Below are 25,644 nucleotides of genomic sequence, written 5' to 3' on the forward strand. Positions count from 1 at the left end.
ACTGGATTGAAAAGAGTGGCACAAGTCAAGATATAAATTAAAGTGTTATGCTCCTTTATTGATATTACTAAAAATGTCCAGATCATCTTAGAATTATAACCTCTAAATATTCTGGAACAGAGTAGCGAGGTGGGAGAGAAGATACATCATCGCAACTTATTAAAACAAAGAGAAGAGGAAAGAGAGGAGACAGATGAAGTGCAAAGAATGAGGATGTCTGTTTTGAGGCTAGTGTATGTTTCTATTAGTTCTTTGAATGAGGGGATGGTCAGAAGTTGAAGCCTTCAGGGACCAAGAGTTGCAGATCGGTAGGTGTTCCCGCAGATGATGTGTACTGATAGCAAGCAGAGTCTTCGGCTTAGTCTGAAGTCCTAACCTGCCCAAAGAGGAATCGTTTTTTAGTGACTTTGGGCCTTTGCAGAGGCGCCTAAGGCTGGACGTCAAGGGATAGGGTGCTAGGTTAGGGTTATGTCTGCCTGGTATCATTACATTACCATTAATATGGTGCTGGAATGCTTGGGCGTCTATGGGCTGATTCTGCCATCTACTGCTACATCTCTAACAGTGCTTAATTTGTAAAAATTAGAAGTGTCAGGGCCATTGCCAGGAGGCCACTCACCACTGTACCACCCATTGCCCCCTCAGCGCTGCCAATGACCAACATAACTACTGACCAAAGTTTCAAGACTGATATAGTGATCGACCGAACACCACTGGAGATACCAAGATACAGTTATCTTGGTATAACAATCGATCCAAAACTGTCATGGAAACCTCAAATAAATAAGGCAACAGCAGTTCTTCTTCAAAACGCTATGCCAATTGTTAAAAAGCAGTAAGGTACAGAGTCCAAAGTTCTCTCTACAGCTCTGGAGATTTGTAGATATAGAGCCCATACAGCAGCCCTTTATGGGGCGGAACTATGAGGTAGGGAGAATTTGAATTCAATTTTTGTGAGAGAAAACAAAGCTATTCAGATGTTTACTTATCTCTCCCAAAATACACCTTTGATTCCTCTGTTCCATAGGACTGGTATCAAGAGACTGGAACATTTAGCCATACTGAGACCCCTATTATACTGGATAAGAATCTGGGTCATAAAATAACTAAACCCCTACAGACAAGGACTGAGGGAGTTACTGGAACTTGACTGCCAGCTTACTTTTTTTTGGTTCCGTCACATGTGCAATTGGCTCCATGAGATGGGTCTGAGTAGTTTCTGGACTGATTCTAGTTCACTGACCGCAAACTATAAGAACCAACTAAAGCACATTTATTGGGAATTCATAGCGGATATGGTCCATCATGACTGAAGAATGGGAATACTACCTACACAATTTGTAACCTTCAAACCATTGCCAAGCTTCGAACCTTATCTGGATGAAATCCAACCCAAATTAGCAAAAAATATTTTTATGAAGTTTCGATATGAGACTCTCCAGATCAACTCAGTTCTAGCCAAATTATTGCATGGTCAAATAGTAGGGAGAGAAACTAAATGCACTTAACCCCTTCCTTGCTGCCGTCGGCCATTGGCCGACGGCAGCACTACCTTCCCAGTGCTGCCGTCGGCCAATGGCCGACGCGGCCCCGCCCGTTTTGCGGAAGTGCCGCACTGCGGGAAAATCGGGGACGCAGGAAAGGGGTTAATGTTCATTAGATGTCAAAGAAAACATTGCAGACATTCTATTTTTCTGTCTGGAATACGATGTCATAAGAAGGAAATGGATAAAACCAATGTGCCTGGGTTTGAGGTTCTAAGAATTTTAAAAACCGCCCGCTCACGATTAATTGTATTTGGTGTTAATAGATTTTTGCTTGCCATATACGGAGGATACGCATGATGATGAACTGTGAATAACTACAAACAAATGGGGTTAATTTGACCCTGCATTATATATGTGAATGTGCTTCTTTAGGATGATCCTAACAGAAACAAAAGCTGCCCCTATTGATGTTTTAACACTTTTACTTATGCACCACACACTTTATGTAGGGAATGCTCTTAGTATCCCTGAACCAGTGCATATTGCTACCCTCATAGAGCCTATTTATAGTCCCGTCCTGGGATTTTTGCCAAACTGGACTTTGTTTAACAGAGAGTTACTCTTTTGTGTTTTAGTACAAATATGCTCATAAGTTTCTTTTTTTAAACTATTTTCTGCAATGAATTGTCTATCAGCTGACATGGAATCACCTTGCTGTGGAGATGTATTTTGTGCTCAACTTTTGTATTCAGATCTTTTATGATATTAATTTATTACAGAGATGTCCCTTAATGAATTAGGTACCATTAAATCTGTTATGTATTTTATTGATATGTTGTTATTGTGTACTTTTATGGTTCCTTGAACCGAAATAAAGTTAGAAATATTAAATATTCTGACCACTGCACCTCTAAAAGTGTGACAATTCGGCATGTTCCAGGCCACCCAAAACTGGCATGAGCGCCATGTATTCTTTTTTTAATGTATATTGATTTATTAGGTTCTGTTGTTGTGCTCAGCTCAAAATTAGACAGACAGCGCCACCATGTGGTGTACTTTCATTGGATCGCTGCTGGCAATTAAGTGTTAGTGTGAGCACCCAAAACCACCAGCTCAAATTAATCACTGTTCTCCACAGCTGAAGGAGACCTTTATCTGGCCTGAATGGGCTTGGTCCTGTTTTAAATAGCAGCTGGTGAAGGAGACCATTAACTGGTTTGGGGCTGAACTTCAGGTCAGGCCTCCTCCTCGGCAATGGACACCTGTTCACATTAACAGTATAGTGGCACTGGACTGCATGGTGGCCTGTGGACCATATTGCCCTCAGTTTTCCTTTTCTTCTACTTCTCCTAGAGATGAGAGTGTGCTCTCTGGCCAGGATGGGCTTCGTCCTGTTTTGGAATGGGCCTGGGGAGCTGAGATGAGCTGTTGAAGAAAGACATGTGACTGGCTTGGAGCTAAACCTCAGAGCAGCCACTTAAACAATTATCAGTTGACAGCATGAGTAGTAGAGCGGTGCTGCACTTCCTGGAAGTTTATGGGCTTATTCTGCCCATGAATTAAATTTTTTCTTTGCTTATCACCGATTAGAGAGCGGCTTTATTTGCTCGGTCTGCAATGTTCTGTACAGCACTCTAGCAAGTTGGCTGCTTCATCAACCATGATGCTGCTCTGGTTATGATGGGAATCTCCTTTTTCGCCAGTCACCTTCGGCTCGGTAAATGATGTATCTCGATGACCTGTCAGTTAGGCCATGATGATTTCCTATTTACTACTGTCATTAATTATGAAATGTATGTTATACTGCTGATACTGCATTTAATTAACACCTTACTTTTTGTTCATGTACCTTTCATACTTTCATATTTTGCAGTGATAAAAACAAAAGAAGAACAAAAACAGTGAAAAAAACACTGGAGCCCAAGTGGAACCAAACATTCATTTATTCTCCGGTTCATAGGAGAGAATTTCGAGAACGAATGTTGGAAATTACACTTTGGGATCAAGCTCGTATTCGGGAAGAAGAAAGTGAATTTTTAGGAGAGGTACAGTTCGGAGTCTGCGTTTTAACATTTTATTAAATATTGAGCAGAGAGTGTAACATACATATTATGCTATATGCATTTATCTGCTTTTTCGTATCATTACATTTACAAACAAAAAGAACCAAGGCTCAGTCATCAGTACCACCGCATGCATGCTCTTCCTCGAGTTCCACTCTCCATTTGTTATACAGTGAAGAATGCGGCCCCCGGGGGAAATAAAGTCGCAGACTAGTCTTCCCCCGGGGTTTTCGCACGATAGGTTAGAAGGACACGGCTGTTGGGGTTAGGGGGTGGGGATATGAGACAGGTTATGAGGGCCAGGGGAGGAGAATCGTCTTCTTCCTGTGCCCGATATCACTGGGGAGGGAGTTAATTTTTGGAGAGAGTAGTGAGGTAGCGGCTATTTCTTATAAGCCGATTAGTCGATTGGTGGGGACAGTGGTAGCACTTTAGGCACGTTTGCCAGGAGCGACTCATAGATCTGGGCGATGCCGGTGACGGACGCAGAGGTGGTCCGGGCCGCGCCTGCTCGGCCTGACTGGCCGGTAGGAGCTTCTGCAGCCTAGCGTCCTAGACCAAGCCTGGTTCGGAATGACCTGCACGCCGCAGTCGGCATAGGCGGGTGTAGCAGCAGCGGTGGTGGATTGTCAAGAGGAGCTACCACCATGGAGAAAACTGGTGGCAGGTAGGGGCCGGGCCAACAAAAGAAGGAGGCGGGGAAGCTCGTGAGCAGGCGGCAGAGCCTGCCTGCGCGTTTACCCGATGACGCGAGTAACAGTAATGCCGATTTGAGGGATAAGGGGTGGGGGATGAAGCCCCACATCTTACTGACTGGAGGCCTGGGCCCAAATGCGGGGGTGGAGTTGGGGCGAGGGTGTGACATTCAGGCCCAGCAGAGCGCTGGAACGGGTTGCACCCCAGGCACTGGCAGGGGGTGTACTGCTGCAGGTGGGTGGTTTGGAGAGGGAGGGTCATGTGGGAGATGGCCAGTAAATGAATTTATCGGCCCATGTGTTTTTTCCAGGGCATGGGGAGGGCCAGGTAGCAGAGGCCCCACTAGACCTGTCTAGGAGGCCTGGGCCGGAGTAGGCACAGCAGCCTCAAGGAGTAGGGCCCCACCTTCAGAGGGCACCTCAATAGCAGGGAGTGGCGGGGCTGGGTTACAAGTGGCAGCAGTGAGGGAGGGTGAGCTGAACGAGGGGGGCAGGATTACTCCCCCCCCCCCCTGCTTCTCAGATGGGGTAGGACTTTAGAAGAAAAGATCCGGGATCAGCGATAGGGGGAACTATGTGCAGCCAGGGGGTTCAGGGAAGCTGACCTCTGGGGGGATGCAGCCCCCACGTCAGAGGTAGGTAACCGTCCTACAGGGGTTACCTGGTTGGCAGTATTTTGGAGGGGTGGGGAGTATCGTACAGGCGCACCAACCCCTCCGGGGGTGGGGGAAAGAAGCAGGTGAAAGATGAGGGGGGCGGGATGCATGAGTGCGTTGGCGGGAGATACAGGAGAGGATGTTGAAAGATAAGCAACCTGTCCTAATAAATGGCGTGTTACGCTTCAAGAACAGCGTGGAATGTAATTATTGCGTGAGATATCTGGCATTTTGGCTGCATGTTGAGGTTTGGGGCGGCCCTTTTTAAACACATTGTTCCAGCGTATGTTCCAGATATAAGCATGAGTTTGTTTGCAGTGGCCCAGCAGTAGTTTCAATGATGTCCTGAATTTCAAACCTGTGCCGACAAATTGTTCGTTTTTCCATTTCCCTAAGATGCCCCAGTTTGTGGAAACCAGCAAGCTACATACGAAGCAGATTTCGATTTACAGTTTAGTGTTATCAGCATTTTAGCCTCTCCTAGCAATTGAAGCAGATGTACTAATTTTGGTCTCTTAAACCCTTTCATTTGTAGGTGCTTTCGTCCAAATATAATATTTTCCATAATGTCTGCTATTGGAAAACCAAGAAACCCGCTAGTATTGCAATTGTAAATTGTAATTGTAAGTTGTATTTATATAGCACCTGCTACACCTGATGTTGAAGCAGTTTGCAGCGAGTAGTACACTACTCCGGAACCAAAGTTTAGAGTTAATAGTAGATTAGCTATAATAGTTTCTATAATTGTTTCTGTTGTTCTTTAATGCGGTCATCAATTGTGTTAGGTTTGTGCACTTGATTTCTTGTGTGGTTAGTAGAGTTTTGAGTAGGACTAGAATGATGGGAATGAATTTCAAAGGGGAAGTAATAAGTTATTTTTGTAAATTATGGACGTGTGTTTACCTGTTAGTTGGGTCGCATGGCTAAACAAGCATTGGCAATGTCATTATATCTGCCCTAGTATTGACAGTAACTTTTGTGTCACTTATGGGTTAGACTCTCAATAAGTCATCATACATGCACTCTTTCACTCATCTTTGCAATCTTGCGTTCATTCATCAATCCACTGACTCATCCTTCCATTCACCCTATGACACAATACAATCAAACACACACAAACTCAAAAACACATGCAAGATAAATTAAAAGAATACAAGTAGAAAAAATAAAATATCCTGCCTTCTAAACATCGTGGGCATGTTTGCAATCGCTAAACTAAACATAGTAGTGGATTTCCATCCTGCAAAGGTATTGTAAATATGTTATCATTGTTTTGAAGTTTAAGCATCAAAGCCACATTTCGAACTAACACATTAGCCATCTTAGAATGCTAAAACACTGATGCACTGTCAGAATGGTCTCCTGGTTTAGAGGAAGTGATGACGTAGGATGTGACACACTGCAGATGAAATGAGTGACAAGCAAGCAACCCGTTAGCAATGCTTGAAGACCTGTTTTATCTTCTTTTTTTTAAATAATTATTTTTATTGAAACAAGCATCGGTTCACATAGACAATTCAGAGGACGCCATAACTGAATGAAACAATAACGATGTATGGAAGATAAGGATTATGTTATATCATAAGAAGGAAACATCACGGGGTAGGGGGGCACATGGTTCAGGACATTCAGGCGGAGTACAAATTTCACCTCAATAGCTATTCCAAGGGCTCCAGATACGTGCCCACTTTTTGGGACAACCCCTAGCGACATACACCGTCTCCTCCCTAAATATACACCAATCGAGATCTCTCTACCAGGCCTCTAACGTAGGTGGTTTAGCCGCTCCCCAAAATTGAGCGATGTTTCTTTTTGCTATCATGACTCCCAGGGTGGGCCACTGCGTCTGGTGAGTGTTAAGGTCTATGGGTTCCCAAATGTTGAGCAGGCAGCGTCTCGCCTCCGGTGAAAGACGGATATGTAGTACTTCAGATATTACCTCATGTACCTTGTGCCACAAAGTGCTAACAAATTTGCATTCCCAAATGATGTGTGAAAAGGTCCCTAACTGGCAGCACCCCCTCCTGCAATCCCCTTTGTCAGTGACTCCCATGTGGACCAAGCATGGCCCGGTGATGTACACACGGTGATGGATTTTTAGCTGTACCAGTCTAAGGCGTGCCGGAATGGCGACCATTTTAGGAGATGACACCGCCTCTTGCCAATATTCATCATCAATCTCAATCCCGTCTCCTGTCCACTTCTCTCTCAATACCTGAAGAGGGTCGGTCATATTGTTTATAAATTTTTTGTATATTAAGGAAATCGTCTTTTCGGGGAGGTGGCCATCCAGGATTCTGTCCTCTAAGGGTGAGGCCTCAGGGAGGGTTGTGCCCGCCGGCAGGAGCCTTCAGAGTGAGTGTAGGATTTGGGCATAGCAGAAGTATTCCGTATCTGCTGATTCATATTCAACCTGTAGTGTGTTGATGGATTTAACTCACCCCTCCTCCCAGAGTTCTTTGATTTGCGTAATGACAATGAGGTACCATCTGTCGAAGCCTTTTGTTTTCAAAAGGGTGCCCAGCGAGGGGGTAGCCAACGACCCAAGAGAATTGGTTGCATCATGACACACCTGAATCGAGTGTCTGGTGGGGTCCGTCAAAGTATATCTGTTGGGCCGTGAATAGAGCGCTCTGTTGTAATTTCCTAGGGGAGCAGCCATTTGTCCATGGCATAGCCTGGGTCATCGCCCCGCCCATAAGTGCCGTGGTTTATTGCGGCTAAGTGAGCGGCCCGGTAATATTTTTTAATATCTGGAAGGCTTATGCCTCCATCGTACCAATTCAGGATCAATTTATTGAAGGCGATGCATGGTTTACCATCTCAGAGTAATTATTTCTGGAGGCCCGCTATTTCTTTAAAGTATTGTGCGGGTACTGGGTCAAGAGCATTTTGCGGGACATAGAGAAAACGGGGCAGAGACATAATTTTAAACAATTCTGCTCTACCATGCTCTACCCAGGAGGGAGACGGGATGCGCTTTCCAACTTCTGATGTCTTTTTTTAGTCTGTTCAGGGGTGGGAGGAGATTTTGAGCATACGGGACCGAGGAATCATGAGAGATAAAGATGCCAAGGTATGTAAATCCTGTTGTGTTGATCAGAATTGGGCAATTTCCAGGGGGAATAGGGAGATCCCCCCCCATAGGGGAAATACCAACGATTTACCTCAATTAACAGTAAATCCGGAGAATCTGCCAAACACTGCCAGGATATCCACAACCACTATCAGGGATTTCGACGGGATGGCCCGATAGAGTAAAATGTCATCCGCATAACGTGAAATACGGTCTTCTCATCTGGGTGACCATCTTAATCCTCGTATCATTTTCTCCTGTCGGAACCAGGCTGCAAGTGGCTCCAGGGCGAGGGCAAATAAAAGAGAGGGCAGCCCTGGTGTGTTCCACGGCTAAGTGGGAACGCAGCAGACATTTTGTTGTTAACTACAACCTGTGCCAGGGGAGCACGATATAGAAGACTTACCCACTGAATGTATTTGGGTCCAAATCTCAGTATATAGTCTGGGTGGTGGACCCGCCAAGTGTCAACCAACCCATAGTGTCAAGGAGTTCATGCAGCCAGCTAGCAGATGGACCAATCTCCCTGGGAGGGTGGCGGCCTAGTGTGCCTGAGACCACTGCATTAAAGTCACCACCCAGGACCAGAAGGCCGTATGGGACTGTAAGAAGGAGGGAACCCAAGTCAGTAAAGGTGGACCCCTGTAGACCATGGGGTACATACACCGATATTAGCGTGATCGTCTTACCCTCCAATGTGCCCGTAATCCCCGCATACCTGCCTCTCTCATCCGTCCAGACAGAGCCCACCTCAAGCGGCAGTTTTTTTTTATCATAATACCAACAACCCTGGAACCATGCGTAAAACCTGCATGTGCAACTATTTTATATCCTCCCCTATGCCTAGCCTTACAGAGGTTTCTCACCAGGTGCGTCTCCTGCAGGAGCACAACGTCTGGGGACTGACGTTTGATATATTGTAAGACCACACCGCGTTTGATTTTATCCCCCAGGCAGTTGAAATACCAGCTTAAAATCTTAACATTTTTGTCCCTCATGCTGCTCGTCGCTCAGGTTTCCAATGACTGGTGCCTCTGCCATAGTAGCAAAATAGATTATCAGTGTGCAAACCGTAACAATGCTTAAATACAGCCCCCCAACCCAAGTACCCCCCCCCCTTGCCCAACTACCCCGCTGCCCTGCACTCTGGGCTCAAAACTGCCCATAAGAAACTTGCAGAGTGCCTGTTGCCCAGAAAAAAAACTATTAGTAGAATACGTAAGGGCGTGGCATCCCGTATCGCCACCCCCCCAACATTGCCAAGATAGAAATCCCAGCGTAGGTCACACACCAAAGGACTAAGAGTAGTCTTAGAATAGGGAGATATCCCACCAAAACTAAATCCCTCCACACCCCATTACCTGCCCAGTTCAGTCCGAGAAGTAGCTACTTTAAATAATGTTCATGTTCAGGGCATCTTAGTCAGCCATGGGCCTGAGCTGGGACCTCCCCCCCAGGAACCTTGATCCATCGGGCCTCTGCGGGGGTTCAGAGCTCCCTCAGTGAGTCTAGTGGCTGGGGGGGCTAGCGAGCTGAATCACACTGCTGTAGTCTCACTCAGGACCCACCCCCCCTGTAATTCCACCTCACTGCACTTCTGTAATTCCACCTCACTGCACTTTCCCGGAGCAGTGTGATGGTCTCCGCAGCCGAGTTGGCATCAGCTCTCCAGCGCCGATCGCCGAGGCCGCGCTATAAAGGAAGCAGCTGGGCTGGCGCGGCTGCAGGTGCTTCAACAGCGCGTCGCGGACCGGTTCACTGTTCACAGAGCTTTACTGCTACGGCGCCCGCTGGGGTCTCTGGCTGCCCACCATTCGCTGCTCTACTGCGAGGTCCTCAAATCGAGCCCGCGGCTTCGCTGATTATGTAGGCCCTCCACTTCCGGTGCTAAATACACTGGGCGCAAGAGGCTGTGTGCAGCGGGCCACAGCTGTGGAGGTTTCGCTATCGCTATGGTGTGCTCACCCACTACTGGGATCCAGGATTGATATGCAGGATAGCCGGGGGTGGAAAAGGGCTCACGGAGCAACCAGCTCAGGCAGCCATTTAGTTTTGGATCTTGGCCACGCCCCTCCTGTTTTATCTTCTTAAGAAACATTAAAATAGAAAGAGGCAAAGCAAAGAATGAAAGGAGAACTATAATTAGAAAATTCAAAACTAAAGGAATGGTCAACCAATCATCACAATAAATCACGCTCATTTTTAGGTGGATGTACTCATATGATCAGAAAGTGCCATTCACATGGCAAAAGACGCAATAACTGATGGGGACTGAACTATTACCCCAAGCAGTTCGCTGTCATGGATGGAAGCTTAGTGTGAATGACACACAGAAAGACCAATGGCCTACATAGTGGACTCAAAGTATCACTAAGTTTCTATATTGTTATATATTTATATATGGATTTATATATATATATATATATATTTTTTTTTTTTTTTTTCAAGATCCTGGCTGACATTTAAGAAGAGATTCTAGCAAGGATTATTACAGTGCAAATCTTTTTCCCTAGCGTTTTTAGATGCAGTCACAAACACCAAAATCATTCCCTGCAAAGGTAATTTGCTATTTTATGTAACAAAATACCTATCGGTGGGCTTAAATAAAAGGAATAACAATCCACCCTTACGTACCTGTTGACATTAAGATATGCTTTTCACAATCAATATGTCAAATGTGTTTGTAATAACTTTTGCAAAGTAACAGATTTGGACAGTGGCAACAGAAATGTTTTTCCTAGTGAATCAATCAGGCCTGAAGCTGTTATCAATGGCTTATCATCAACGAGGCCTCCTGAATTTGAGCATAAGCTTTCCCACATGGCAACCATCCGGTATACAGTCATAAAATTACATAGTATGTAAAATTACGGTTGACGAAGCTATACTATGTCTCCTAAGAGTGCCTTGTAAGGCCTTACAAGGATTCGGACAGTACAAATTTTGTATACAAACTGAGGGTAAAAGGAAAGTTGGCAACATTCGCGGACCTCCAAATTAAGTACCAATTAGCACCGTCGGAGGCTTTTTGATATCTCCAGATCAGCCATGCCATTGATTCGGCCCTCCCGAAGGATGCCCCCTTCCGGATTCCCCACCGCTTGAAGACAGACTATTGCTGTACCCAATGGCCCGCAAGGCTATTTCCCACGCATAGAAGAAATTGGTCAACAACCGAACCGACACAATGCTGAAACTATGGTCAAGCTGGGAGGTTGACTTGGGGGAATTGGCCGAGGAGGATTGGAGAGAGGCATTGGCCTCTCCCCGAGAGGTGGCGATTCCGATGCGACTTCGACTGGTCCAGCTCAAGATTATCCACCGGGTATATTTTGACGCTACTTTATTATTCAGGTTGGGTAGGAGGCCTGATCCACTCTGCCTTTGACATTGTAATCAGACTGGCACATTCATACACATCCTTTGGGACTGCCCCCATATACAAAAAATCTTGAAAAACGTCACCCGAAAACTGGTCAGGGCTTGTGACAAATCTATACAATTATCTCCCACACTATGTCTACTTAATATTTGGAAATCAACTGAACTCACACAAGCAGAGCAGTCATGGGCCACAATGGGATGGAGTATAGCAAAACAAAATATCGCCCAGAGGTGGGGGGTGGACACTACGCCACACTTACGGGACTGGGCAAAAGTCATGGAATATGCCATGATTGCAGAAAAAACTGTGTACAAAGAGAGAGGGTGCCCACGAAAATGGGATCAACAGTGGAGATGCTGGAATAAATATAGGGGTGAGATCTGCATATCTCTTACGGTGAAACTGAGGAGGGAGAGACTATCATTGTTGGGGGGAGAGGATGAGACATTGATGGCCCCCGCGCAGGGCTGCCGGGGAAAATACGTCCCTGCAGGTGAACCAGTTCCGGGTTTTCTTGCTGTCTTGACCCGAACACACAGTTGCAATTCCCATAATAAGTGTAAGGCCACTAATGTTTATAGTCCTATGTGATCCTGATGGTCTGGAGGTTGTGTTACGATGCTGAAATCCTATGTAACTCAGCCAAAAATGTCTGTATAATGTCTTTTAATGCTGCAGTTTCTTCTTAATAAAAACTCTTTAAAAAAATTCTTGTATACAAACTGTCAGTGGGCGTAGCCAGCACTAGAATGCTTGCCTACTATGCCAATCTTTGAGATTCCATGTAACAAAATACCTATCTGCAGGCTTTCATCCAGAGTAATATCAATCTACCCTTCAATGCGTATTGACTTTAACATATGCTTTTCAAAATCAATATATCAGACCTACTGCCTTTATCATACTTTTTTGTTATACACAATTAAGTCTATAACCCTTATGAAGGACTTGTCGCCATAAGCAATTCAGACCTTCTTGATTCATAAACCTTCCCACAAGGCAATCTTCAGGCATACCATAACAAAATTAGAAATATATACAAAATACAGTTGTCAAAACAATACTAATTTCCTACTGATAGGGCCTAATAGGGACTAGTATAGTGAAAATTCAAATTCAAAAATCTTTATTCGATTGTAGATTTTACAATCATAAAAGTACAATTCATAAGTACACATTTAAAAACATTTAAAAACATTCCAAACAGTTCATTTCATATGGCAAATGATAGACACATTATACAGTACAAAGAGAAAGATGTTACAACGAGTACTATGAGCATGAGCAGTATTTGGTTAAAAACATAAATAACTATATTGTTTAAAAAGCACCTAAAACATTCACAGCATGATTATCCATCCATACTCTTCCTAAAACAGATGGCTTTTTTAAAAAAGTTACAGACAAATAAAGTGCAGTCGCTATTCAGTAGTTGTAGATAGTAAAGTGCAGGTTTGATCTGTACAAAATTCAATTTTTTAAGACACGGTTTAAGATATAGTTTCCGTGGGGACGAATAATAGGGGCAGATAAAAAGAAAGTGCGCCAGATCTTGAGGAGACTTTCCGTCGCAGCCACAAGCTGGCAACACTTCACCCCGTTGAGCCCCACTTGGCACCGCCAGTAGGAGATGATATAGATCAAAACGGAACCTTATTAGCAAAAACCGTTCATAGCTGGTCATAGGCCATGTCAGGTAAGGTTCCATTTGTGGACAGGTTTTGAGTAGTAAATGTTTCCTAACACTGTCCTTCTGTATCTCGACCTCTTCTCTGTCAGTACATCTTAACAATAATATAGCATTTTTTACCGTGGTAACATCGGATTTTGTGATCAAATTGGGAGCATAAAACAAGGCAGGGCGGCCAATTGCCGTTAAACAGTCCTTTATGTACTTCATCCACGGGACTTTGAACCTCCCATCTAGCAGTAAGGCTTCTTTCATTATGGCATGTGTGAGTGGAATGTCCGTATTTAGCCAACAATTCAACCAACACAAAACCGGGTTTACTGCTATTCTATCACCTAAATAGGGGACCCCCAACTCCTCATGTACAGAATAGTTCCCAATACCCCTTGGAAGCCTCAGTATCTTTTTCAAGACATCATTTTCTGTGACCTCTAGGTCTTTTATCTTGCGATAGCCCCAGAGCTCGCTTCCATAGCAGGCGACAGCAACACTTTTTGCCTGATATAATTTGAGCAATGCGGCCGTAGGGCAGTTGCCGATTTTTTTTGCAAAGCCAAGAATGGCCGCATTTACCCGTGTTGTTTCGCCCTTCTTTTTGGAGATAGCGGGGCCCCACGATAATTTATTATCTAAGAGGACCCCAAGATATGAGAAAGAGTTAGTTGAAGGGATTTTCTCCCCATTTATGCTAAAAGAGTCAGTTTTCCGAATACCCTTCCCTGTTTTCATGACATAGGATTTGGAGTTATTTATACTTAGGCCACGTGACTCCATAAATTTAAAGAAGGCATTTAGTAATTTCTGTAGACCGATTGCTGTTCTAGATATAAGAACAGCATCGTCTGCATAAAGTAACACAGGCACCCCTTTGCGCTCAACAAGGGGGTAATCTGCTTCAGTGTTTAAAAGAAATTCCTCCAGTTCGTTAATATACAGGTTAAAGAGGAATGGGGCCAGAATACAACCTTGTCGAACTCCCCGGTTTATTCTGAATTCGTCCGTTACTTTAAGATCATGAGTGTAACGGACGTTAGCTCTTGTATCAGAGTGCAAATCAGCTAGGAAGTTGACAAGGTTCCTCTCTACACCCATTCTCAACAGAGTAGCCCATAGTAAGCATCTGTCCACACAATCAAAAGCGGACGACAGGTCCATAAATGCCATGTAGACAGTTCCTTGTCTAGCCAGGGTATATTTACTTAAAATCAGATATAGGTTCAGGCACTGTGTAATGGTAGAGTGGCCGGGTCTGAACCCATATTGTATAGGTGATAGAATATTGTTATCTTTAGCCCATGTGGATAGCCTGTTAAGAATTATCCCCCCTACCACTTTAGCTACTGAATTTATTAACGAAATCGGCCTGTAACATAATGGACTGCTGCGATCGCCCTTTTTAAAAACGGGGACTATAGTCGATAGGCCCCACGTATTTGGGGACCCCGCTATCACCGCTGCGTTTATTACAGCCGTGAGAACAGGAGCCCAAAAGGAGGTACTAGACTTGAACAGGTCCGGTGGTAGTCAATCCGGGCCCGGGGCCTTGTTGCTAGTTAGACCCTGTATCCCCTTTGCAACCTCATTGGCTGTAAAGCATAATGGGTTCACAGATGGTCTTAAAAAAGCATTTTCTGCCCGATGCTCATTACTCTTAAAAATTGTACTGAAGTGGGTCACCCACTCCCCCTCTGAAATATTTGTACCAAGAGCTGTGTCATTAGGGTTATCAAACAAAGGTTTGTTGATAATTTGCCAGAACTTGCTGCTGTTCCCCAGCACTGAAGGATCAAGGAGGGATTCTATGATGTTAACCTTTATTTCCTTTTTCCTAGCGACCAATGCCTTCCTATAGGCTAGGCAAAGTTTTTTTATCAAATCAGAATCTCTAGGTTTGATTTTTAGGGCATTTTTCAGATCCCTACTTGCCTTAGAGCAATTATGGTCAAACCATTTAGAGTTTTTCCACTTTGCCCCTTTGCTGGAGCTGTTAGCATGGAACCAATTTTGGAAACCAGCCCCGCAAACCCGGACAAAATGTTCGTGGGGGATGAGTCGAAAGATGAACATGCAGACAGCTCCTCTTCACATGCACTGTTTATTTTGGAGTATAAAGTGTCTTGGTTTATCATTGTCCATTTAATGCGACGTCTACCATTTATACAACTCAACGTGCCTCGGTCATTGCGAGACAGTCGTTTTGTGAATAGAGACCCGCTCAAACTAATAACTAGGGGGTTATGATCACTATAAACACTGGAAAGGATATTAACGTGCGAGACCCCTTGTACAAGATCTGAAGATACTAATATATGATCAATAAAGGATCCCTGCCCATGTCCTTTGAAGGTTGGAGTGTCAAAAATTTTTGTATCAGGAACCAAAGACATAGCTACAGTCAAATTATTATCATCCACTAAGTCATTTAAGTTCTTGCCTCCCCTAGTATGAGAAAAATGGAAACCTTCAACACTATTACATCCCAAACAGCCCATTGGGGTAGAGCCTGGATTACCACATGGGTGAACATTAAAATCCCCTACTATCAACAGGTGCCGTGATACAGTGTATACATTTTTACTCAGTAATTCGGCAAGGGATGCAATGTTACAATCACCATTGCAACTATTAGCATTATAAAAGTTAACCAGGGTCAAAACCTTCTTGCCATTTTTTAAGTCTAGCATCTGGATATTCAGGTTATCATTGTGGCAGTTGCTTATTTTGCAGAGCAAACCCATGTTAATAAAGGTGGCCAGGCCACCCTTTGCTCTGCCCCTAATCGAGGCAACCGCTGGGATGATAAAGCTTAAGAAACCTTCAATATGAACGTTATTAGTGAAAATTAAATTGACTATCCAAATGGTTTGTTCAGGAGGTTACCAGCACCAAAACTCTACCGTGTTATACGAGATATGATGGAACATAATGGCTGCCTACAGTCTTTAACACAGTGTGATAACAATCCACCCTTAAAAGCTGTTTGCCTTTAACACATACTTTTCTCAGTAAGTAAGGAAGGCCTGCTTGCTTTGTCTCTTCCTTCCAATAGGTCACTCCTAACAAGGCTGACTTAAAGTTTCCCAGTGAACTGATAAGACCTCTCTGCCTTTTACCAATGGCTGGACACTGTAAACATGCCAGGCCTACAGAGGTGTGCAGAAACTGGCAACCATCATGCATACATTTATAAAATTACAAACCTGTACAACATTTAAGTTGGATAAAGAAAATACAACCCCTCTCCATAGGACCTAATAAGAATTATCACAGCAAAATTCTAGTCCCAATGTTTGTGAGAGTGGGTTACTAACACCACAACGCTTGTGAGATTACATGTACGAAAATTCCTTTCTACAGCGTTTATCATAATGTGACAACAATCCACTGTTAGATTCTACTGTCTTTATAATGAAAAATTACTACGAAGGCAGTAGGCCTGACTTATTTACTGTGAAAAGCATATAGTAAACCGGACAGACCTATGGTATCGAGCATAACATTTCCGTGCACACCAATCAAGCCTATAGTTGTTATCATTGGCTTATCACCATACCAACTCAGGCCTACTATACTGAACATAAGCTTTCCTCCAAGGCAACCAACAGGCACACAAATCTTAAAATTGCAAATAAGTACAAAATTACTTTTGATAAATCAAAATAGTATCTCTCCTAGCAGGGCTTAACAAGGATTCTGACATTGCTTATCTTCTATACTCATAGTTTGTCAGAGCAGTTAACCAACACCAAAGTCCTTGCCTACTAAGGTCATTTATGAGAATACATGTAGCAAAAAAATATCTATAGACTTAAATTCAGAGCAATAACAATTCACACTTAAATACCTATTGACTTAAACATCGTTTTCGCAATCAATATGTCAGGCCTATTGCCTTTATCACAAATGTTGAAAAATCGCCCTCTCTGAAGGTTCACCCCAAACATTTTGCCTTCCTCCTCTTCTGACCTCGTGGCCTTGTTGGCTTTAGTACTCTGACCACTTTGCCCCTGCTAACCAGTGCTGAACTACAGGTTATATCTCCTCTAAAATTGGCTCATACCCATTTGGCATATTTCATTTACTTTTAAATCCCTAATAAAGTGCACTGCATGTGCCTAGGGCCTGTAAGTGAAATGCTACTTGCGGGCCTGCAGCATTGATTGTGCCACCCCCTTAAGTAGCCCCTTAACTATGTATGAGGCCTGCTGTCGCAGAGCCTTTGTGCAGAGTTCAACTGCCATGTCAACCTGGCAAGCAAAACCTCTTGCTAGGCCCAAACCATCCTTTTTAATCCATCTTTGTCACCTCTAGGGTAGCCCCTGCATAGCCCAGAGAGCAGGGTGCTATGTATTTAAAAAGTACGTTTTTTAAAGTTTTATATGCACTGTAAATAAAAAACTCTTAAATTCGTTTTTCACTACTGTAAAGCTTATCGCTCCCACAGGATAACACTGGGTTTACCTTATTACAACATTTACATCTAATTTCCAATTGTGAAGACTTCTTAAGTCTGGTGTCTGTGGAATTACAATTTAAAATCACAGCTTATGGTGAAGTTGAATTTTAAACTGCAATCCAGAAAATGCCACTTTTATAAACATTGTCTTACTTTAACCATTTAGGGCTAGATGAAGGTAATTGTAAATTACTGATTCGAAAATACCGAATTTTACCGATTTGGTATTTTCGAATTGGTAATTGCAATGTAGATAATAATTCAGTAAAAAATACAGAATCGGTAAGATTCGGTATTTACCGATTCGGTATTTGCCATTGATTCCTATGGGCCTCCAGGCCCATAGGAATGAATGTCAAATACCGAATCGGTAATTACCGATTCGGTAAAATTGTGAAAAAGTAAAGGGTGGCAGGGTGTCACCTTGACACCCTGTTGCACCCCTGATTAGTGCTTTTGTGCACATGTGGCACGCATACATGCCCTAAGGGCATGTATGTCTGTCACATGGCACAGGTGTAAATGCACATATTTGCATTTACATAGGAATTCGTTATTTACCACCAACTAATAGTTGGTGGTAAATAACGAATCCGTTAAGCCCAGAAGCACTGTTTGAAGTGCTTCCTACATTACATTTACCGATTCGGTAAATACCGAATCGGTAAATGATGATTCGGTAAATACCGAATTGGTAAATACCGATTCGTTATTTACCAAATCGGTAAAATAGCCTCCTACATCGGAAAAGGCTTTTACCGGTCAGTAACGGCCGATTTCGGCCGTTACCGACCAGTAAAAGCCTACCTACATCTGGCCCTATGTGTCTTCTGCCTGTCTCTGTTCATTCTTGGATGGGTGACAGCTGTTTCAGTCTAGACAGCCACACACAAAGAAAGCTTAGGTTTCTCTGATGGATCTTCCTGTGAGAATGGGAGGGAGGAGCTGGGCGCATCCTCACACTTACACATGAATAGGCTTTGTCCTGTCCACACACAAAGGGCTGAATACCCCCCTGGAGTAAGTCTGGAGCCATGGCAGAAAGGATGGACCTCTGTGAATTTCAAAGCTCTCTTTGATGTCCCTCCCACTTCAAAGGCACAACTGAGTATAAGTACTGGATCTCTGACACCATGACTTTAATACACTTCTGGACGTCGGATCACTCTTCCAGTCAGAAGAGGAACTGCTGCGCTGCACAAGGACTGCCACTGGACTATGTTTGCTGAACTGCTGCCTTACTGTGTTGCCCTGCTTCCTGCTTCTCTCTACCTGGGTGACAAGGACTGGACCTTCATCACTTGAACCTAGAGTGACTCCCAAGGGCTTGCTGGCTTGCCTCCTTTTTCTGAGGCTCAGGGACACAAAAGATTTACAACACTCCTGCTTCAACCCTTGGACTCTACTGCTTCTGAGTCTGTCCTGCCAAGTGGTGCCACCCCAGCTCAGGACCCTTGGAAGTGGATCTAGGTGTTTGCTCCAGCGGAATTGACACATCCTCTGCTGTGACTGTTGCAGGGGCAGGATCGGTGCATCACCTTTGGAACTGTTGCATCGCCTCCGGAACCACTGCTTTGGAACCAATGTATCAATATTTCAGCTTTACTCTAGTGATTACTTGGCTATGGCTTGATTGATATGTTCAAGACAGTCCATCTTTAGCTTGGGTAAAATCAGTACTGGGTAAAATGTCTAATTCAATGTACTGAGTGAGTCTGAGTGGCATGAATACTTTTAGTGTGGCTAGAATTGTTTTACAATTGCTCGCACAACGCACTCTGTCTTTTCGCAGTGCCAGTTGAGGATGTGGGTGGAGCTAATAGAGGAAGTGGGTGGGCCAATTGAGGAAGTGGGTGGAGCCAGATAAAAGTAGGTGTGGCCTCTGACAAAGATTTGAGCACCTGCACTTAATATTTTACAAATTAAGCACTGGCTCCCTCCAGAATTTAATTATAAAGCGAGGTGACACTCGCTACAAGTGGAAATACGCCGCAATTTGGGGCAAATGCCGGGTGGGCACCGGCTTGGAGCACCACGCGCTTCAATAGCAAACACAGCGCTCTCAAGCGCTAAGGAGGCAAATCCCGCGGCCAATGCCGGGTGGGCACCGGCCTCCTGCAACAAAGCGCTCCCAGGCGCTTCAGGGAAATGAAGCGCTCCGAAGCGCTAGGCAGGTGAATACAGCGCTCCCAAGCGCTATAAAACTTGTCGCTTCAGAGCCCCCACATCCTAAAAATCTCACCACACACTAGAAGGGAGCAGGCTCTGGGGTCATCGCTCTAAAGCACTTTTCTAGTAAAAACATTATTCCACACAAACTGTCATCCAGAGACCCAGTACCCCTGGTACTTTCCTGCAGCACTCTCACCACAGTGAGAATCGTGTGAAACCAATGACGTGTCAGAGGGAGAATGACACCAAAGGATGAAAGGCAGAGGCTGCCCAGCAGAGATGTGAACCTATAATCTGCAGAGAAACACACATACATACATACATACATACATACATACATACACACATACGCACACATACATACATACACACACACACAAACAAACCCAAACACATAAACACACACACACACATACATATATGCACACGCACGCATGCACACAAAGTCACTGAAAAAAAGGACAAATTAACACTAGGTATCAATTACATTAAACAATGTTCCATGTGTAGCGCTTAACACAAAAACGAATGACTAGCCCCTGACAACTATCCAACACTGCCAGCTCTTTCCTGTATACCCGACCATATTGTATAATGCTATTAAAACAGAGACTTTTAGGTCGATCCTGAGCAGCACATGTGCTGCTCTTCGAAGCACGCTGTATTCAGGTATGGACTTGCTAAGATAAGCTTGCAGTTTTGTCCTCTCGCTGAAGGTTGGTAGGTTGGGGAAGAAGTGTCTGGGGCGTCCTTTAAACAAGCATTTGCAATGCAATAGGTCTCACTTTTGCGAGAGTTTAAGCTATTAGCATTGTAAATGACAATGCCTTTTATTTATGTTTTAATAGCAAAAACATAAATAAAAGGCATTGCCATTTACAATGCCAATAGCTCTAACTTTAATAATGCAAGACCTATTGCATTGCAAATGCTTTTTTTTTTAGTTGTAACCATCCAGATCTTTTCAAAGATGGGCAGATGTCATTTTAAAAGGTTTTGCTGGGAAATACTCATAACCTGCAGTGAAATGTTTAATCAAAAACCATAGGCTAAAGAAGTTAGATGAAACATTATCATCATCATCATCAACCTCATGGAGCAGTAAAGACAGTGAGGCAACTAAACACTGTGAAAAGTAGATCAATTAACCATAAGCAGAGCATTTTGTAAGAATGTCTCCAGAGCTCGGTTTGGTAGCACTTTATCTATATTCCGTAGTTTATCAGACAATGCATGCCTTCCACATGCACTATCCTGAGCCAGGAAGGACCAGGCACTGCACTTGCAAGCTTGATCTTGGGTTTCGTAAGAAGTAATGTGCTACTGGATTGCAGGTCTTTGCTTGGTTTAGTGTTAGAGATAAAGTTTTATTAAAAATACAATCTGGAACATGTCCATAAATGTAAATATGCATCAATGGAAACGTATTACAACTTGTTTCCTTGTGGATCTAAAAATGATTTCTTACCATCAGCGTACCTTTCGAGAAAACTTTAATTTATTGAGGCAGTAGAGAGCGGGCTGTACATATCTGTGAAGCTAAACAATACTTAAATATATGATTATATTTTCCACTGATTTTCAAATCACTGACACAGTTAGTGGTAGTTTCACCCTTTCATCATGCCCTGTGCTGCACATGAAGGCAAGTTAAAAAGTAATGGTTAAAAAGCATCTTCAAATCAGAAGTTCAACACTCTCTTGTTAGAAGGTATTATGTAAATACTTTCTGAAATCAGGATCAAACTTGTGCTACATTTAGGAGATATCACAATTTGTACCTCTTTGCCTGTGTGAAATGTCTGATACCTCATCTGTGGGCACTACTAGACTCACAGGAGCCCATTCACAAAGGAAAAATGTTCACATGATTGAATATGCACATGTAAATTTACACTAATGCTTTGCAGTAAATGCACTACTTCTGGATATTCACAATTTCCTAGTGTAAATTTACTACAAAATGTAGGCTTACATTCCCCTTATCCCTTGAAACCAGGGTGTAGGGCCTAGTTTGCGGGTGTAAAGTTGTTATTATTAGTAACTTCTCCAACAAAGGCGGAGGTCTCTGCCAACGGGACAGGGATTTTCTACTGGTAAAATACAGGGACATGTTTAACAGTTGTTAAAAAAAAGGGGTATAAATATTTTATTGTTAAATATTAATGTAAATTAATTGCATATATTTATTTTAAATGGAGAACAAACAAATTCCTACAGCACTAGCAACTTGAATTTTATTAATTTTAAAATATTAAGGTAAACAAACATCTGTTTTAAGAAATGTATTACAACTAAAATCTCAGCTGAAGTAAAATGTCTGTATTTATGTTGTAAAATAATTACTAAACATTATGTATAGAATTAATAGAATTGAATGTAAGTATTTTACAAATATTTACATTTATTTTTAAAAGAGTTTTTATTTGTGTATAATTTTATATATATCATTTTTCTAACATTAAACTAAATAATATATATCTTTTTATAAATTTGAAATAGATCAAACTATTTTAGCATTATTTCATATGCAGTGTTGTTTTAAGCCCATGCCTCCATTATTTTCTATTAGAGGGTGTTGCAGTACCAGTGGTTGACCATGTCTGGTGCTGGACTTACTCCAGATCTGGGTCGGAGTACATTTAGTACTTTTATGTGACCTTTTTGGCTGTGGTAGTTTTAGAAGTCCTGATTGTGAATAGAAATGGGCTTACTCTTTTGTGAGTGGGTGCATGCCCCTTCCTCATATTTGCTAGCAACTATTCCCCATTTTCCAGCCCCTACCTCATCGTCCCACATTTACTATAAAAACATATACTTATGTGTGCGGAGATCTCTGCAGTCGGGCAGAGATCTCAGCACATAAAAGATAACAGAGACTGAAGCAGAGAGACCCCCACATAAAGATCTGAGATTTGTCAATAAAAATTTTTAGTATGTGAGTAGTACTACCAAGCATACTACAAACTGCAGTTTGTGAAATGGCCCCCTGGACTAAAAAAGTATGCTTCTAATAAATTGGGTATCACCCTGCCCACGTGGAGTAAAGCTATAAGCTAAGTCGATAAAATTGTACAACTCCCACATTTTGACGTCTGTGTGTTTGGAATGGCAACTATTGAATACCTTTTTTGTAATGCAGGAGTTTCAGAAAAATGCATCTGCTTGATCCATGCTAAGGATATTGGTTTCCCATATGAAGGGAATGTTATGTATCCAGGGGCGCCGTGAACCCCTTACTTTATCAGCTACAGTGGGGTGGAGTTCTTGATGGGCCTCTTATGGCTGCAACTGGGTAGACAAAGGCTCTTAAATAACGTGAAAGGGCATGTGGTGGGTGAGTGAGTGATAGCATGGATGGATAGATGGATGGAGGGGAAGGGCGGGTGGATGGATAAGTGAAAGAATGTATGTAAATGTAAATGTATAGGCATTTATATAGCGCACTACTTACCCGTAGGGTCCCAAGGCGCTTCGACCGCTGCGAAACCCTTCCTGGCTTCCCTGAGAGATGGTCCCTTAATGGGTATCTCCAGGGTGAGACCAGGCATCCCCGGCGGTCTGGTGGGGCCGTTAGTGAAGATGAGGCAAGCTAATGCCCAGAGTTGCCGAGTGTGATCGCTGATCAGAGTGGGCACCGAGGCGAGAGAATTATCGAGTCCGCTGACCCTGGTCCAGAAACCTGCCGCGCCGGGAATCGAACCCTGGTCCCGGGCCGTCCTCTGCTCTCGGGTCTGCCGCCTCTAACCAGTGAGCCACACTACTTCACTGGATGAGTGAATGGATGGATGAGTGAAAGTGGTGCCGGTAAGCTCCTTGCCTGGAAGTCGAAGACTGATAGGGTCCGAAATAATATTAGTGCCATTAGTAAAGATGGTGTACTACATTCTACAGATGAGGGAATTAGTGGCGCTTTTAGAAGTTTCTTCAGTGAGATTTATCAAGAAGATACTGATGTACAACCCACTCAAGCAAGGGACTGGTTATCCAGGATCGCTTTACCGGTTCTGGACCCTGAACAAATGGGAATTTTAGATGGCCCTATTACATCGGAGGAAGTTAGCTTTGCCATCTCGAAAAGTAAAAAAGGCAAAGCAGCAGGACCAGATGGGTTACCCTCGGAAATATACAAAGTAATATGTCCAACAATTCTTTCCTACTTAACAAATCTGTTCAATAACATCTTATTAGAAGGTGCCCTACCTCCTGCGTCTTGGGACAGGGCCTCCATAACCTTGATTTTAAAGCCTGGCAAACCCGCATCCAATTGTGGGTCATATAGACCAATTTCAATTCTTAGTACGGATTATAAAATCTTTGCAGCCGTACTTGCGAATAGATTGAGTGGTGTAGCAAATAACATCTTGCATATGGATCAGAAAGGTTTTGTGAAAGAGAGGCAACTGCACGAACTGACGTATGACCTCATTGGTGCAATAGATATGGCCACTTCAGCATCACTTCCTTTAGCAGTTTTCACTCTTGATGCCACCAAAGCCTTTGACAGGGTAAACTGGGTGTACTTAGAAGAAGTGTTAAAAAAGTTCAATCTGGGAGACAGTTTTAGACGAGCAGTAAAACTACTATATAAAAATCCTTCTGCTTCATTACTGGTTAACGGGGAGCTTACGGAGCCATTCGATATTACACGAGGAACCCGTCAAGGGTGTCCCCTCTCACCACTTTTATTTGATTTATATATCAAGCCTTTTGCTCAACTAATTCGGGACAGTATTAATATAAAACCTTTTATTTTTGAAGTTTGGGAGCGGAAAGTCGCACTATACGCGGACGATGTCCTTATCTTTTCATCTGAGTTAAGTTCAGCCTTCCCTACGGTCATATCTATTGCAGAAGAGTTTGGGGCAATATCCGGTTATGAAGTGAATGCATCCAAAACCGACATTATGGTTTGTAATCAACCTGCTCCGGTTGTAGGAGTACAGCCAAGTGCCACCCTTAGGTATCTCGGGTTAAATATCTATACGGATATTAATAAGATCGCCCCGTTAAATTTTGCCCGTGTGGCTAAGGAAGCTCGAAGATTGCTGAAATCATGGTCAGCTCTTCCTATTTCCCTGATAGGTAGATCTAATTTGGTCAAAATGACCATTTTACCCAAGATTATGTTTTTGTTTAACACTACCCCTCTTTTCTTTGATCCATCTTCGACTGCCAAACTTCAAACGGAATTAAATAGATTCATTTGGAATAGCCGTACGCCCAGGTTATCCTGGAAGAAGATTAGACGGCGTCGAGAAAAAGGAGGCCTCGCAGCACCAGACCTCCAGATATACGGCTGGGCTTTCCAATTTTCCCATATTAGGATGCTTTTAAAGACCCCTAATAACGTAGGGAGCGGAAAATTATTCGTAGCACTTCTCAAAGGGGAAAAAATTGGGCCAACAAACTTTCTGGTAAAATTTGGGGACCCAAAATACTTTAAGAAGGTCAAGTTAAAGGTGCTGAGGGACTTAGCTAGAACATGGACAAATCTAAGACGCACACTTAATTTGGATTATTATCAGAGTCGGGCCCGCTATGGGACTCGCCAGGTGCTCCATCTTGGCTTTTGGACAGTTTAGCCCTCCCAGTTAGAGAGGCTGGGATCTCAGCTTGGGGGGACCTGTTTGTTGATGGAGTATTACTTCCATGGGAGACCTTGAGCTCAATAGTAGGAACTCGCTTTTCACGCTTTAAATATCTTCAAATCCAGAGTTGGTCCCAAGCTTACAGCCTAGGAAGGGGTAGGCATAAATTAGGTGCTGATCACAATCTAGTATCCTATCTGATGGACAAACCTCCATTTAAAAAAGAGATAACATTTTGGTATAACCTTATACTAGATGAGATTGATGGGGAATTCTTGCTACCCCACTCCCTTTGGGAAACATATATACCTAATACTGATGTAGAGGGCTTGTGGCTCAAATCATTTAAGATTCTAGGGGAGACTGTAAAACC

The 25,644-nt window shown here is 43.3% G+C and overlaps 1 protein-coding gene across 2 annotated transcripts in view; it reads left to right on the top strand.

The window, feature by feature from the left end:
* Window positions 1–25,644, top strand: part of RIMS2 (regulating synaptic membrane exocytosis 2) — a 1,859,827-nt gene that overhangs the window by 1,134,298 nt on the left and 699,885 nt on the right. For both annotated transcript variants that reach the window (XM_086966100.1, XM_086966101.1), the window contains one exon: window positions 3,361–3,532. In XM_086966100.1, the coding sequence (XP_086822226.1) occupies window positions 3,361–3,532 (172 nt within the window). The remainder of the gene's footprint in view (window positions 1–3,360; window positions 3,533–25,644) is intronic.

The sequence above is a fragment of the Lissotriton vulgaris genome, chromosome 4_1, assembly GCF_964263255.1.
Source record: "Lissotriton vulgaris chromosome 4_1, aLisVul1.2, whole genome shotgun sequence".
In the NCBI taxonomy this organism is placed as follows: Eukaryota; Metazoa; Chordata; class Amphibia; order Caudata; family Salamandridae; genus Lissotriton; species Lissotriton vulgaris.